Source organism: Cuculus canorus, chromosome 4 (genome assembly GCF_017976375.1).
Source record: "Cuculus canorus isolate bCucCan1 chromosome 4, bCucCan1.pri, whole genome shotgun sequence".
NCBI classification, from domain to species: domain Eukaryota; kingdom Metazoa; phylum Chordata; class Aves; order Cuculiformes; family Cuculidae; genus Cuculus; species Cuculus canorus.
Window position 1 is genome coordinate 57,716,985 of NC_071404.1, and position 15,455 is coordinate 57,732,439.

The 15,455-nt window shown below is 53.1% G+C and overlaps 3 protein-coding genes across 7 annotated transcripts; all 3 read left to right on the forward strand.

The window, feature by feature from the left end:
• The first annotated feature begins 4,631 nt into the window (after positions 1–4,631).
• Positions 4,632–6,319, forward strand: LOC128852030 (sulfotransferase 1 family member D1-like). The gene is made up of 7 exons (XM_054065382.1): positions 4,632–4,893; positions 4,968–5,093; positions 5,202–5,299; positions 5,396–5,522; positions 5,613–5,707; positions 5,789–5,969; positions 6,092–6,319. The coding sequence occupies exons 1-7, from the start codon at positions 4,749–4,751 to the stop codon at positions 6,196–6,198; spliced, it is 879 nt and encodes a 292-aa protein (XP_053921357.1). The 5' UTR covers positions 4,632–4,748; the 3' UTR covers positions 6,199–6,319.
• Positions 6,320–8,424: 2,105 nt separating this feature from the next.
• LOC104064695 (sulfotransferase 1B1) lies at positions 8,425–10,746 on the forward strand. Of its 4 annotated transcripts, none has more exons than XM_054066212.1 (8): positions 8,425–8,554; positions 9,104–9,338; positions 9,518–9,646; positions 9,764–9,861; positions 9,968–10,094; positions 10,181–10,275; positions 10,354–10,534; positions 10,607–10,746. In XM_054066212.1, the coding sequence occupies exons 2-8, from the start codon at positions 9,191–9,193 to the stop codon at positions 10,717–10,719; spliced, it is 891 nt and encodes a 296-aa protein (XP_053922187.1). In that variant the 5' UTR covers positions 8,425–8,554; positions 9,104–9,190; the 3' UTR covers positions 10,720–10,746. The 4 variants fall into 4 exon arrangements, with proteins under 4 accessions (XP_053922187.1, XP_053922186.1, XP_053922185.1 ...); XM_054066211.1 differs by having other exon boundaries at positions 8,428–8,554; positions 9,190–9,338; XM_054066210.1 differs by having other exon boundaries at positions 8,441–8,554; positions 9,107–9,338.
• A 168-nt stretch (positions 10,747–10,914) lies between these two features.
• On the forward strand, positions 10,915–14,880 carry LOC104064687 (sulfotransferase 1B1). Of its 2 annotated transcripts, none has more exons than XM_009567047.2 (8): positions 10,915–11,385; positions 11,882–12,030; positions 12,264–12,392; positions 12,493–12,590; positions 12,755–12,881; positions 12,967–13,061; positions 13,140–13,320; positions 13,393–14,877. In XM_009567047.2, exons 1-8 carry the CDS (start codon positions 11,054–11,056, stop codon positions 13,503–13,505), a joined length of 1,224 nt encoding a protein of 407 aa, XP_009565342.2. In that variant the 5' UTR covers positions 10,915–11,053; the 3' UTR covers positions 13,506–14,877. The 2 variants fall into 2 exon arrangements, with proteins under 2 accessions (XP_009565342.2, XP_053922184.1); XM_054066209.1 differs by having other exon boundaries at positions 11,050–11,385; positions 11,879–12,030; positions 13,393–14,880.
• The last annotated feature ends 575 nt before the right edge of the window (positions 14,881–15,455 follow it).

A 15,455-nucleotide genomic window follows, 5' to 3' on the forward strand; every position in this document is an offset into this window, starting at 1 on the left:
GACAGTCTGCCTTCTGTTTTTTGCCATGGGAGGCAGCTAAGTTCATATCCAGTTTTGGTTATGTTGGCGGAGGGTGGTGACTGGAGTGGAGTCCTGCTTTTGTGGGTCACTAAAGTCCAAGGTGCCTTGTCATCAGTAATGTCCACCACAGGAATGTGGTTCTGAAGCCACCTATCTCCGTCTTGGCTTCTCTAATGCCGAGCAGCCTTTTGTCTCCTGCAAAAGGAGACAAACCACTTCATGTAACAGATCATCAGCCTATGGACATCTTTTGCAGGTTCTTACCTTTCCGCTAGGGGAAGGATCTGGGCACTCACTGCAACTTACTGCCTTTACTGAAGTCTCCTTCCTTACCAGATCTGTCTGGGCAGAAGTGTTAGACATCTCAGGGGCTTTCAGTTTAGGAACACTGGTTCTTATACATAAGGAACACCATAGCTGACTTGAAAGCCACAAGAGTAAACGTAATTCAAAGGTTAAATGACACTTCAAAAAGCAAGGTCATGCAGCATTTAAATCAGCTGCTGGGGAGCAGCCTCTGTGCACCTGTAAATAATCTACCATTAACAGGGGAAACATAAGTCCATGAATACACATAAAAGTGCCTTCATTTTGAGAAGCGCTGGCATGAGTTCCTGCTTATATGTTCAGCACGTGACATTTCAGCCACTGACAGGCTCATGGGACACCGCCATCTGGCATCCTCGTCCTGGTCCTCACCATCTATGCTGCCAGTGATGGCAAAGTTTCTCCAAGAAAACAATTGATAAGCATACATAGATAGGCATTTGATATGATTTACACCAATAAATCAAATAAGAGTGTGTAAAATGAAATACTGGTCAGCTGAATGATGGTTCTTGTTCTGATTTTCTGGGAGGCGGTTTCTTCAACCCGCTGCACACATCTCTACTGCATATGTGACAGTAACTTTAAACTAAGAATAATCCAAGAAACTCAAAGATGAGAAGACAAAAGAACTCAGGAAAAGCTGCTTCAGGGTACATCCTGATGAGTTAAGAATATTTCTGTTGTCGCCACATAAAAAACAGATTAGATCAAGTCTTTCAGAAAAAGCTGGGACTATATTGTTTTGAGTCAAGAGCTTCTCCTTGAAGATGGTCTTCTGCTCAGCAACAAGTGGCTGCAGAGGAATCATCTGGAATTCTTTTAACCCTGGCCAGTAGGACGAGCCATGAGAGTGCAGCTGAATTTCTTTTCCCTTGTCACACTAAGCCCTGCAGCAGTGAGGAAATGTTTTGCTCAGTTTTTGCTGGCTTTCCCCAGTTCCAGCTGCTCCAGTGGTCCCCTCCCTGCCAGACTTTAAGAAGGGCTTTCTGATTTTTTTTTTTGCAGAAGTTGAAGCAAAGCAGAATTACCAAAACCACCTAAAATCATAGTGGTTAAAGGTAATTGCTCCTCAAACCTTGCTCTCAGTGCATAAGCCTTCACAGATTAGCTTCCACATGCTGGTTCATAAAATGCACTTTTGGTAAAAACCATTTATTTTGGCAGCTGCATTGGTAAGATTACTACCAAAATACCCTCCTAGGCTTTGGATGTTTGGTTGGTGGTGGTGTGTTTATTTTGTCGTTGGTTCTATGTGTGTTTGTTTTAACTCTTCACCCTGTTCTAAATACAGGAGTGATTAATTCCTCTCTTTCTGTTTAATTTTGCGTCAGCCTAATATTTTCTGGTTTAGATGGAAGGAAAACTCCTGGCTCAGTCATAACAGAAGGAAAATATGACTGTATAAACTTGGCCTTTGGAAGACAGAACTAGACCTGTTTGTATCATATTTAGCATAAACAGGTCCTGTGGCATACAACACTTGAAAGGACAAACATAATAAAGTCACCACAGCATGAAGTACCTTGAAATCACCTGTAGCTGAACTGACTTGCCCTGTAGTTCCTGATTTTGCTCGAGGGGCAGCAGCCTTCCAGCACCTGAAGAAGAAAGCTGGGGAGGGACTTTTTACAGGGGCACGCAGTGACAGGACAGGGGGAATGGCATTAAATTGGGGGGGGGGGAAGATTTAGACCAGACATTAGGAAGAAATTGTTCACGATGAGGGTGGTGAGGCACTGGCACAGGTTGCCCAGGGAGGCTGTGGATGCCCCATCCCTGGAGGTGTCCAAGGCCAGGTTGGATGGGGCCTTGGGCAGCCTGGTCTGGTGGGAGGTGTCCCTGCCCATGGCAGGGGGGATGGAAGGGGATGATCTTTAAGGTCCCTTCCAACTCAAACTATTCTATGGTTCTTATAGCCAGAACAAATGGGTGGGGACGGCAATAAGGACAAATAATTTGATGTAGCAGTTACTGAACACAGATTGAGGGCACACACACTCTCCTTTCAAGAAAGACATTTCTTCCCTGCTAGAATTAAGCACAGAATCCTTTTTTATCTGGATACAGTGAGAATCATTTCCCAGTATCAAAATCACTTAGGGAATGGCCGATGAAGCGGTCAGTGCGGTGGAAGGCTTCCCTGGGCTGTCGCACAGGGTCATCCCCGGTAGCATCCATCCCCGCGCTGCCCGGGCTGCACCGCCGCGGAGGCGGCGCCCCCTGCCGGCAGCAGCAGGGCCTGGCGGCGCAATAAGGGGCGGTGCCTCGGGGACACCGCGGGGTGGGACGGGCAGGGAAGGACCGGGTGGTAATCACGAGAACTAATGAATCTCTGCTCTTTGCGGCAGGCAGGGATAGATAGGCCAGGCATCTGCAGGCACTCTAGAAAGGAGGGGCGCTGCTACGGGGGATTAATTTTTTTTTTTTAATAGATTCATAGAATAGTTTGGGTTGGAAGGATCCTTAAAGATCATCCAGTTCCAACCCCCCTGCAATGGGCAGGGACATCCCACTAGATCAGGGTGCCCAAGGCCCCATCCAGCCTGGCCTTGGACACCTCCAGGGATGGGACATCCACAGCTTCCCTGAGCAACCTGTGCCAGTGTCTCACCACCCTCATCGTAAAGAAATTCTTCCTTATGTCTAGTCTAAATCTGCCGCTCTCCTGTTTATACCCATTGCCCCCAGTCCTACCACTACAGGCCTTTGTGAACAGACCCTCCCCAGCATTCTTGTAGCCCCTTCAGGTACTGGAAGGTCACTATAAGGTTTTCTCAGAGCCTTCTCTTCTCCAGGCTGAACAAGACCAACTCCCTCAGCCTGTCCTCATATGGGAGGTGCTCCAGCCCTCTGATCATCTTTGTAGCCCTCCTCTGGACCTGGTCCAACAGTTCCATATCCTTCTTACATTGAGGATTCCAGAACTGGAGACAATACTTCAGAGGAGTTCTCGTGAGAGAGGAACAGAGGGGCAGAATCCCCTCCTTTAACCTGCTGGCCACACTTCTTTTGATGCAGCCCAGGACATGGTTGGCCTTCTGGGCTGTGAGTGCACACTGCCGGCTCATGTCGAGCTTCTCATCAACCAGCACCCCCAAGTCGTTCTCTGCAGGGCTGCTCTCAAGCATGTCATCCCCCATCCTGTATTGAAATCGTGTAGGATTTCAATTCCAAGTGTAGGACCTTGCACTTGGCCTTGTTGAACCTCAGGAGGTTCTCACAGGCCCAATTCTCCAGCCATCCAGGTCCCTGTGGATGACGTCCTATCCTTCCAGTGTGGCAACTACACCACTCAGCTTGGTGTCAACTGTGAACTTGCTGAAGGTTCATTTGATCTCGCTGTCTATATCAGATGAAGATATTAAACAGCACTGGTCCCAGTACGGACCCCTGAGGGACACCACTTGTCACGGATCTCCATCTGGACTTTGAGCCATTGACCACTACTCTCTGAATATGACCATCCAACCAATTTCTTATCCACTGAACAGACTACCCATCGAATCAATATCTCTCCAATTTAGAGAGAAGGATGTTGTGGGGGATCACGTCAAAGGCTTTACGGAAGTCCAGATAGATCACATCTGTTGGTTTACTGGTGTCCATTGCTGCAGTTACCCCACCACAGAAAGCCACTAAGGTTGTCATACAGGATTTGCTCCTGGTGAAGCCATGCTGGCTGCCACTAATCACCTCCTTGTCCCCCGCGTGCTTTAGCATGTCTTCTAGGAGGATATGTTCCATGAGGCAGCCTCATCCTCGTGCCTGGGAAGATCATGGAACAGATTATCCTAGAAGGAGGGTCCCAGTGGTTCCTACCACCCTCCCCAATGCCTCTCCGGGGATGTCCACCCCAAAACTGCCCCTTGTTTCTGCTGTTGGCACTATAAACTTACTTCCCATCCTCCATGCCCCTTGCCCGAGCTGGTTTTCATTGACCATTACCACTCGGGGACAGGCTGGAAGGCAGAGGTGCAGAGGTTCCCAACACCTGCAGGACCCTGGTGGGTATGGCTGGCAGTGGGCACGGGGGGTCTCAGCTGGTAAAGCTGATCCTGCAGCTCCAAATCCCTGTGACACCCATTCAAATTGCTGAAGCAGGGACAGAAGCATGGCCAGGTGGGATGAGAGATGATGCTGGGCACCGTTTCTGGCCCCTCACAGCCTGGGCTTAGCACATGGAGAACACAAATAGTTGCATGGTGGTGTTCTGCCTGGGAATGGGGCATCCTCCTGCTGGCACCAGCAACACCTCCACCTCACATGATCCAGGGTGGACTTTGCCCAAATGGGGCGCTGCCCTGGGTACAGTCCCATCACAGGATCCAGCTGGTCCTGAAGTTGCGGCAGTTTCCAGCAGAGAAGACAGCCAGCATCACAGGGACCTGCCATCAGCCATGGGGAAGCAAGATGTGGTCAAGGAGGAGCTGGGCATGCTGCATGGTATCCCTCTCTACAAGTCCTTCATTGAGGGCTGGCCACAGGTGAAGGCTTTCCAAGCCCGGCCAGATGACCTGCTCATCTCCACCTACCCTAAATCAGGTGAGTGGTCCTGGGTAGGAGTATAGGGTGTACAGGGTGATGCCAGCCCATGCAACACCATCCCTGTGCTGCAGGCACAACATGGCTGAGCGAGATCCTGGACATGATCTACCATGACGGTGATGTGGAGAAGTGCCGACGGGATGCCATCTACAATCGGGTGCCTTTCCTGGAACTGAAGGCTCCTGGGGTACCAAGTGGTGAGACCCCCCAGTCAGACTGCACCCCTGGGCTGGACGGGGTGGGAGCTGAGCCAGGGTCAGGGGGAGGATGCTGGGGTTCACCACACTAAGCCCCCTGTCCCACAGGTGTTGAGCTGCTGGAGAAAACCCCATCCCCACGGCTAGTGAAGACTCATCTCCCAGTCCAGCTCCTCCCAACCTCTTTCTGGGACAAGGACTGCAAGGTAACACTGTGGGTGCCGCCTTCCTCTCTCCCTGTCCAGGTGGCAGGGAAGCGGCACCGTTCTGCATCCCCTAACCACATCCTTATCTACCTCCAGATTATCTACGTGGCCCGTAATCCCAAGGATGTTGTAATATCCTACTACTACTTCTACCAGATGGCCAAGATGCACCCCGACCCTGGCACTTTGTGCGAGTTCCTGGAGACCTTCATGGCTGGCAAAGGTGGGAGCTGAGCCCCAGAATGCCCATCCCAAATTCTGATGAGTAGGGTGTACCCTGCTTTTTCGCAAACCTCCTGGCTGCATCCTGCAGTGGCCTATGGGTCTTGGTATGAGCACGTGCAGGGCTGGTGGAAGAAGAAGCAGGAGAAGAAGCTCCTCTACCTCTTCTATGAGGACATGAAGAAGGTGAGGGGAGGGTGGAGGGGAGGTCACTTTGGTTGCTCCCCCAGCCTTTTTGGCGGACTCCCCATAACAGCTGCCCCACAGGACCCACGGCAGGAGGTGCAGAAGATCCTGCAGTTCCTGGGCAAGGAGGTGGCAGAGGAGACAGTGGCGAGGATCCTCCATCACACCTCCTTCCAGGAGATGAAGAAGAACCCTGCTGCCAACTATGAGACCATGCCCACCACCCTGATGGATCACAACCTCTCCCCATTCCTCCGAAAAGGTGGGGTTCAGACAGCAGTAGAAGGCTTGGGAGGGGTGTCCCTGGCTGTATTGCAACTCCCATCCATAGCTGCAAATATTTTGGGGGTGTAAGGATTTGTTCCATTTCCTTTCTCACCCCAGGGATCTCTGGGGACTGGAAGAACCACTTCACTGTGGCCCAGAATGAGCTCTTTGACCAGCACTACCGGGAGCACATGGCAGGCTCTGACCTCCACTTCCAGATGTAGGCGTAAGGGTCTCATCCCTCTTCCTGATGGAGTTCTACTTCTCTCCACACCCCTAGCAGAGAGGATGGGTCTGGACAGAACATCCCCACACTGGTTTTCTTTCCCCCTTGCAATAAATTGAGATAACTGGAAGGTGTACCTTTGCCTGTGGGGAAGGATGGGGGGGCTGAACATCCTGAATCCTGGGCAGCTGCTGGGGGCATCCCAGGGAGGAGGGTGGGCACACATGGTTGATTTTTTAGACATTGGTGGTCAGGCATCACAGTGAATGGGTGCACTCCCGAAAACCACCACTGGTCCCTGACACCCTGCACCACCCCAGCCCATTCTACCAAGGCGTCTGGAGGAAGCAAAGGTCTGGAAAGAGTGGAAAAACCCCAAGAGATCAGCAAACATGCACCCGCGCCCTGCAGCTCTTGCACGTGGAGCTTTCATGCCTCCAGTTTGTGACAAGTTTCTTGAAAAAGTGGGTGGTGGCAGGGCTCGCCCCAGGCTCCCTGGCCCTGCCAGCGCTTGTCAGCCCATGGTTTGTGGAGCAAAGGTGAAGGGAAACACCTTGGTGCCAGCATATTGCCATGCTGAGCAGCATCACCATCCTTGCCAGATGAGGTACCTACTAACTGACCTCCAGCATGGCTGTGCTGAGCCCTTGCTTAGGGATGCCTGGAACAAACCAGTCACCATCCCACGGGAGGAAAGGGTTTGTTTTGGAGTCCCAAGTTACTGGAGTTCCACAGTTATTTCCAGCTTGTTTTTGAGTTTCCAACACCACAGATTTTTGGCAAGGCAGTCTCATGGGGTTGTTGAATTCTTAGAGATGAGATCCAGATTGGACTCCCAAAGAGCAGCAGCACCAAGAGAGGAATGCTCCCACAGGAATAAATCCTTTCTACACATTTACTTAGATGCCAATGGAAATCTATGCACTTCCGCAGCTCCTGGCTTTGCCAGTGGGGTTTGCACACACAGCCAATTTTGATAGCATATGGACGGGCAAACGGGCAGGGAGGGCATGTCCCTGCCAATGCCCGACATGGCATGTCCCGCCTCACTGGGAACTCAGCCCTGGAGACAAATCAGGAATGTTTTTCCCCAGGTTGTACACAGGCAAGCAGCTCCCCCCTGCCCAGCTGCCCTTTCACCTGTCCTCCCTGCTCCCTCCCAGGTTGTGTTCACCCATGGGGAGCAGGTAAGGAGGAGCATTTCACCTCCACCGGCCCCTTTAAACCGTTTTACCCAGAAGCACAATATTGCTGCACCAATGCTTTGCAGACCTGCAAACTTTGGACCCGTATCATAGTGCCTTGAGGTGGGGGGAGGAGGACCAAACTGCCACATCCCGCCAGCGAGCCCCATGCTGGTGCAAGGAGCTGGGGATGTCCACGGGGGTGATCCCTGGATCAGGACAAAGTAATGTTCAACACAAACACTAACACAGATGCACACATGGGATCTGGGTTGGGATTTCCCCCCTGCGTTTTCATCTGGGGGTGGAGAGGGTGATACTAAAAATGCCAGCAAATCGACTCTCTAAGACTTGTTTTGGGGTTTTAGAAAGCAAGCACCCTTTATCAGGCCTGGGCCACATGAGGATTGATCTCCATCAATTGTGTAAAGCGAGACAAGAGCTGGGACAGGATGTATTTCCCACTTACAGGCATATGGATAAATTTTCCCAGAAATCTTATGCATATTCTATTACTTTCCAAGGGCTAATGTTAATGTTATGAAACTTCACGACAGTCAACACTGTTACTAATTCGGAGCTGGCTGCAGCTCTGCCTGACCGTGCCTTGGGGATGGGGAAAGGCTGCAAACAGAGGGGATTGTAGGAGAAGAGATATCGGTTCAGCACAGATCAGACTTAACACAGGATGTTATCATCTCCAAAGAATGAAGTGGCCGGAAAAAAAAATGTCTGAAAGAAAACACGCTGTCAGAGGGACATTCTGTCTGACTTTCAAAAAACAATGACTTAGATGAAACTTAACTCTAGCTTAAATCATAGATATTGCACTTTTTGTAACAGTAACTACTTCTTGTATCAAGGGAAGCTGTGATTCATGCTCCTCTGTCGTCATGTTTTCGCGGTGGATGCTGAGCACGGCACAGCTCATCACAGGCACCTGCGGAGGGTCCCCAGAGGGGCTGTGTCCCCATCCCCACTGACCCCTTCCCAGCACTCCTCCTCCCTCTGCAGCCCTGACCCTGTCGCTCCGGATCCCTTTCCCAGTGAAGGACCCAGGCGCCTCCCCGTGCCTCCATTTTCCACGGGGAGGGAAACTAATAAATCCACTCCCTCACGCTGTGGGCAAAGGTTTGCCTCCTCTCTGCAGAGAGCCCGACAAAGACACAGGTAACACGATGCCCTGGCCAGCAAGCGGAGGGTGTGCGTGGGGGACATGGGGTTTGGGGGGGCTCGGTGTCCTCGCAAGCCCCTGGGAGATGAATACAACCCACAAAGCCCCTCTCCAAAAATCACAGTAGTGGGGTTCTGCAGCTGGCATTACTCGGTGTTTCTGTCTTGGCTGGTAGGTGGAAAGGTTTCCAGGGCAGAGCCCTGCTCTCCCTTACTGTGAACTTCAAACCCTCACGGGGTTTCCCTGTGCCGCCACGCAACAGAGAGCTGGGGGAAAAAAAGAGCTGGTGGTGCAGAAGCAGCCTGACACCCCAGCTAGCAAAGCTGCTGTGAGCTTTTATACCCCAGGAGCAGCGCTGCCAGCTTGGTGTGGGCAGCTGCCCACTGCCTGTGCTGACCTGAGTCCCCCCGGACTGGCTGTGCCTCTCCGTGCCCCCTGCACTGGCAGTCAGCCCCCAAAATCCACCAGGGAGGCAAGTGCCACCTCCTGGGATGCCAGCAAGTAGGGGATGATTTCCTTCCTGTGACTGGGATGACTGGGCTCAGCAGGGATTTTGGGGACTCCAGGAGACGAGGTGGCCCTGTCATCCTCCCTGCTGTCAGCCAGCCCCCCAACACATCCTCATCAACAGAATGACCGATTCGGATGCCTACCTGCGGCAACCTTGGTGCACGGTGCATGGCATCCCCATGGTCCATGCATTCGCCCGTGACTGGGAGCGGATTGACACCTTCCAGAGCCACCCGGACGACATCGTTGTGGTCACCTACCCCAAATCCGGTGAGCATCCCTGGCACTGCAGAAATGCTACACTCGGGGAAGGAGGCACTGGCCTCAGCCCTCTCAGCGGGGACTCAGGAGAGTGCTGAAGACAACATCAGTGGATGGTGCCCCGCTTGTGCCAGAGATAGGCTCTGATGGGAATGATGCTAGCTGCACACCTGATCTCTCCTCGCCAGGCACTACCTGGGTCAGTGAGATCGTGGACATGATCCTGAAAGGAGGTGACCCCGAAAAATGCAAGCAGGATGCCATTGTAAACCGAGTACCCATGCTGGAATTTGCTGCCCCCATGAAGATGCCGGCAGGTAGAGAGGTGGCAGAGGGTAGCGAGGGGCAGTGGGTGCTGGGTGGGGGGAAGGCTTGGTTTTGGAGGGGCACCCCATTGGCAGTGGGAGTGCTTCTGGGGAAAATCTCCCTTGCAGGCACGGAGCAGCTTGAAGCCATGGCACCCCCTCGCATCATCAAGACCCATATCCCAGCTCACATCTTGCCTAAATCCTTCTGGGAAAATAGCTGCAAGGTAACAGGCTGTAGGGGATACACCTGGAGGGAGCCAGCAGAGTTAACAAGTGGGCCTGCCCTGCTGGGACCTTGCAAGTCCCCATGCATCACCAGACTCTCCACAGATGATCTACGTGGGTCGCAATGCCAAGGATGTGGCTGTCTCCTTCTACCATTTTGACCTGATGAACAAACTGCACCCACACCCTGGGACGTGGGCCCAGTACCTGGAGGAATTCATGGCCGGGAGAGGTGGGACAGAGCACCTGTTGGTGCATGTGGGGACCCTGTGGGGTGCTGTCACCCACTGAATCCCCCTGCTCACTTTGCATGTGCAGTGGCATACGGCTCCTGGTATGACCACGTCAAGGGCTACTGGGAGCGGAGGAAGTATCACCCCATCCTCTACCTCTTCTATGAGGACTTGAAAGAGGTGAGGGAGGAGAGTGGATGATGGTGTGGGGAATGGGGAGGGTGGCAGGAGGGATAAATTTTGATCTGTGTTCCACAGGACCTCCGCCAGGAGATTGCCAAGGTGGCCCAGTTCCTAGGGCGGGAGCTGTCAGAGGCAGCACTGGACACCATCACCCAAAACACTTCTTTTGAGATCATGCGGGACAACCCCACCACCAACTACAGCATGGTGCCCTCGCACCTCATGGACCAGGGTGTCTCCCCCTTCATGCGCAAAGGTGAGTGGCCCTGGGGGGCTCCTGATACATTGACACCCCTGGTCCCTGCTGAGCCCTGTCTTGTGGCTTCAGGCACCACTGGAGACTGGAAGAACCACTTCACTGTGGCCCAGAATGAGAGCTTCGACCAGGACTACGCACAGAAGATGTCAGGCACTGACCTGCGCTTCCGCACCCAGATCTGAGGAGGCACCACAACACGCTTCACAAATCTGACCTGTGCTGATGGCTCCATAACCACACCAGGGGCTCCTTCCCCTCTCCTGGAATTGCTGGAGAGAAATAAAATGTCCTCCCTGACCCACTCCTCCAGCATTCTCACTGCTCTGCACCTATGCTGACCCCAATCCAGCTGTCCACCCAGGGTCACTGGCCTCTCCTCATGCTGGGAACTTGCTAGTACCACCCTATGTCTCCTTGGCCACCGTCGTGGGGGCTTGCCACCGACAGCTCGCAGGATCACACATTTCCACATAATTGTGTGCAAGGAAGTTGCTGGTTGGGCACAGGCAACGAGAGATGGCCTCCCTGTCCCCATGTGGGGCAACACAGACTGGGACCTGTGAGCAGGAAGCAGGGACAGTGAGGCTGGAGATGTCTGCTGTGGCCCCACAAAGGAGGTCACTGACCACTGGCTTCTCCCTGCACTCGCTCCTCCCTCCTGGCAGCCCCAGCACTGGCAAACATTGCTGCTCTCACCTGCCCTGCCTCTTCCCTCCTCCTCTCCATAAAAACTGCCGCGCGGCTCTGTGTCTCGCTATACTTTGCTCTCACTGCTGCCATCCCTGTGTCACCTTCCCGGTGTTACTTTTCCAGAGTCAATCTCCCGGTGTAGAGCGGCACGGCGTTAGGTGAGTCAGGTGTCCCAGGTCTCCCTGGGGGTACCGTGCCCACACTCTGCCACTTGGGGTCGTGTGCTCTGGGGTCCGGAGTGGTGGATTTGGGGTACTTTGGGATGCAGCCAGCACCCCTAAACCTCCCCTTGGGCAAGGAAGAAGCTGTTGCAATAACCCCAGGGACCAGGTTCCCTGCTCCCCTGGGTGCTGAGGAAAGGGGAGAGGTGCCTGGCCTGGGGGACATCAGCACCCCACAGGCACCTGCCAGCCTCCACTGGGGCATGGGCTGGGCTCCCACCCCTGCAGACGGAACCCTCGTCTCCAACAGCGGGCACAGCGGCAGGGCTGCAGTGATCTCTGCTCCCATTGCCAGGGGCAGAACTGCTGCTCCCCAGGCGGGCAGGCAGGCACCGCGCCAGGCTCCTGTGCTGCCCTGGCTGGTGGCCACCCTGTAAGTGTGAGAGGTCCCCGTGCACTGATCAGCCCCTCTATGCCTCTCCATTCCCAGCAGGATGGCCAATCCAGATGCCTACCTGCGGCAGCCATATCTCATGGTGCATGGCATCCCTATGGTCAATGCCTTTGCCCACAACTGGCAGCGAGTAGACACCTTCCAGAGCCGCCCTGAGGACATCGTGGTGGTCACATTCCCCAAATCCGGTGAGCATCCCTGAGCCCACCAGATGTGGTGGTGCTGGGTGGCTGAGTGGGTTGTAAAGCCGGGACTCGCTGCCTGGGGGGGATGCAGCACATTCGAGGCTATGAGGCTATGGGGACAGAGCTGTGTGGGATTTCCCCCTGCCCCCACCACACCCAGTCAAGGTCTGGAAGGCTGTAGGTGCTGAGATCCCCAACGCTATCCTGGCTGCCCCTCAGTGAGTTGCTTTCCCCAGGCACCACCTGGATCAGCGAGATTGTGGACATGATCCTGCAAGGCGGCGAACCAGAGAAGTGCAAGCGGGACGCTATCACCGTGAGGGTGCCCATGCTAGAGTTCTCTGCTCCTGGGGAGATGACGGCAGGTAGTGGAATGTGGAGCCTGGACACAGGCACACCACTGGGAACTGTGCCTGGGAGGACTTTGCCAAGGGCCCGCTGGGGACATGCTTTGGTGTCCACCAGGGACGGACCTTCTGGCCACCATGCCCTCACCGCGCGTGGTGAAGACTCACCTGCCTGCACATATCCTGCCCAAATCCTTCTGGGAAAATCGCTGCAAGGTAACTCGCAAACCTGGTTTGCCCTGGGGGCCATTGCAGCCCCCCTGCTCCCCTAGGGCAGGACACCTCACTTCTCCATACAGCATCCTAAGTGGTGTTGGGAGCCCTAAGGGCCCTTGTTGGGGGACCTGGGGCTGCCCCTTGTACCCCATGGCTCTCCACAGATGATCTACACGGCTCGCAATGCCAAGGATGTCGCTGTCTCCTTCTATCACTTTGACATGATGAACAAGTTCCAGCCACACCCTGGAACATGGGCCCAGTACCTGGAAGAGTTCATGGCTGGCAGAGGTGGGAAAGAGCAGCTATGGAGGATGTCACCCCATATCCATACTCTAGCCCCCGCCGACACCTCCTGCCCACTCTTCCCATGCAGTGGCATATGGCTCCTGGTATGACCACGTCAAGGGCTACTGGGAGCGGAGGAAGTATCACCCCATCCTCTACCTCTTCTATGAGGACTTGAAAGAGGTGAGGGAGGAGAGTGGATGATGGTGTGGGGAATGGGGAGGGTGGCAGGAGGGATAAATTTTGATCTGTGTTCCACAGGACCTCCGCCAGGAGATTGCCAAGGTGGCCCAGTTCCTAGGGCGGGAGCTGTCAGAGGCAGCGCTGGACACCATCACCCAACACACTTCTTTTGAGATCATGCGGGACAACCCCACCACCAACTACAGCATGGTGCCCTCGCACCTCATGGACCAGGGTGTCTCCCCCTTCATGCGCAAAGGTGAGTGGCCCTGGGGGGCTCCTGATACATTGACACCCCTGGTCCCTGCTGAGCCCTGTCTTGTGGCTTCAGGCACCACTGGAGACTGGAAGAACCACTTCACTGTGGCCCAGAATGAGAGCTTCGACCAGGACTACGCTCAGAAGATGTCAGGCACTGACCTGCGCTTCCGCACCCAGATTTGAGATAGTGCCAGCTCATGGCCCTTAACCCACGCCCACCAATCAGCAGCAGATGCAGCACCACCCCTGTTTGCATCTCACTGGCCTCCCCATACAAGAGGGACTTCTTCAAAAATAAAGTTTCATATCTGCGTCTTCCACTCAGATCTGCACCTGTGCGAAAACTGCTGCATTGCTACAGAGATGTGCAGAGCCTTATCCCACCTCGTATTTCCCCAGCTCTGTGTTGCCTACACAGGATGTACATAGGATACATCTGTACATCTATTTTTTGAGGAATAAAAAAGCCTGTATGTGGTACAGAGGCATTTCCAGCGCTCAAAAATTGAAATTTGTTAGCAGTTTCCACATGCGCATCTCTGCCATGGTCAGGGCTCACAGAGGGTTCCACATACACTACATCCTACCTCAGAACTCTCCCTGCTGTTGTCACGCTTTGTGGGGGGTGATGGGACAGGGCATGGTGATGGCCATCCCCCCATGCTGCTGGGGCCATTTGGAAGAGATGAGGTGAGCAGGCTGGGAAAAATACAGACCCACTGTGGATGGGAGATGGATGCAGCCTAGGGAGCTTGGGATCTTTCCACACTGGAAAGATCTTTCCACACTGGAGCAATGAAGCTGGAGGCAAAAGGAGGAATTTTGCCACTCGCTTTTGGTTGTTCTTCTCCCAGGCACCTGGAAGCTGTTATGCTGTGCCAGTCTCCTGCAACCACATCACTCATCAGGTGTGTCAAGTTCCCACGTGGTCAGAGGAAAGGTGCTCATTCTCCCACTGTGGCTGGAAAAACCACAGCTAAAGGGCATGCTGCAGCACCACAGCACATGATGCAGCTGAGGGGCTGGAACAGCGTTGCTAAAAGCTGGTGCTTTTAAAACAGATGGTTTTATGATGCGATCATTCAAGAAAAGGGAACTGTGAGTTAGATGGTTGTTGGGTCCCTTTACTTCAGGCCCATGTTCATCATCCTTTCTCCTGCTTGGTAGACAAACTTGCGTGCAGCCTAAAGGAAATATTCATTGCTTACAGGCATGGAGCATCTCTGAGAATGCACTTTTTTTCTCAGGAAAGGGTGTAATAGGCCAAGAGGTTAAAAAAAAATGAGTGGAGACCTGGGGGACAGGCAAGGTGACAGGGATGGAGCCAGGCACAAACCAGCACTGCAACAGGGGCTATCAGACGTGAAACTCTGCTGTGCTCCAAGGATGAGACTGACAGTCAAGTGGGACCTGTCTGGCAATACAGGCAGCAAAACTGAGTTAAATCCTATTGTTCAGCAAAATCTTTCGAGTTTGGCCATTAGGTATCACAAACCCAACAAAAGAGGGTCACAGCAGAGATAGGTCTTACCTGCCTGGGTATGTGGGGAGAAAACGAGGAGGAAAACAGAAAATACAGAACTATGATCCCTCCTTGGAAGAAATGTTATTTTAAGTCATAATAAAATATTTGCAAATGGTTTCTGCTTCTCTCTCAGACACTAGGAGCTTCTCTGTGTTGTATGATGCAGTTTGTATATTGTTTGGTTGTAGTGATTTGTTACAGAACAGATATGTTACAGAACGCAGCAGGCTCTGAACCTTGCTGCACCTTGCTGTCTCCTCCTACCTTGCAGTCTCAGTACAAACAAAACTGAGCCAGAGATGGTAAAAATAGTTACAGACAGGAGCAGAGATACCTGAACTGGAAAGCTGTGGTTTCAGACCCTTCTGTTGTACAGAAAAGATGCCATGTAGGAAAGCAGCTCCTGAGGCAGATGTGGTTCCCTGTGTCTGCAGTCACTCTGTAATTTTGTCTTCTACAAATTTGCCTTTGAAACCCTGAGTCTCATGACATCCACCACATTGTGCCTCCCTTGGAGGTTCACTCTTCCCAAAAAAACTTGCTTTTTGGGGTGGTTTTTTGTTTGTTTGTTTGTTTGTTTGTTTGTTTGTTTTTGAGGTCCCTTACTT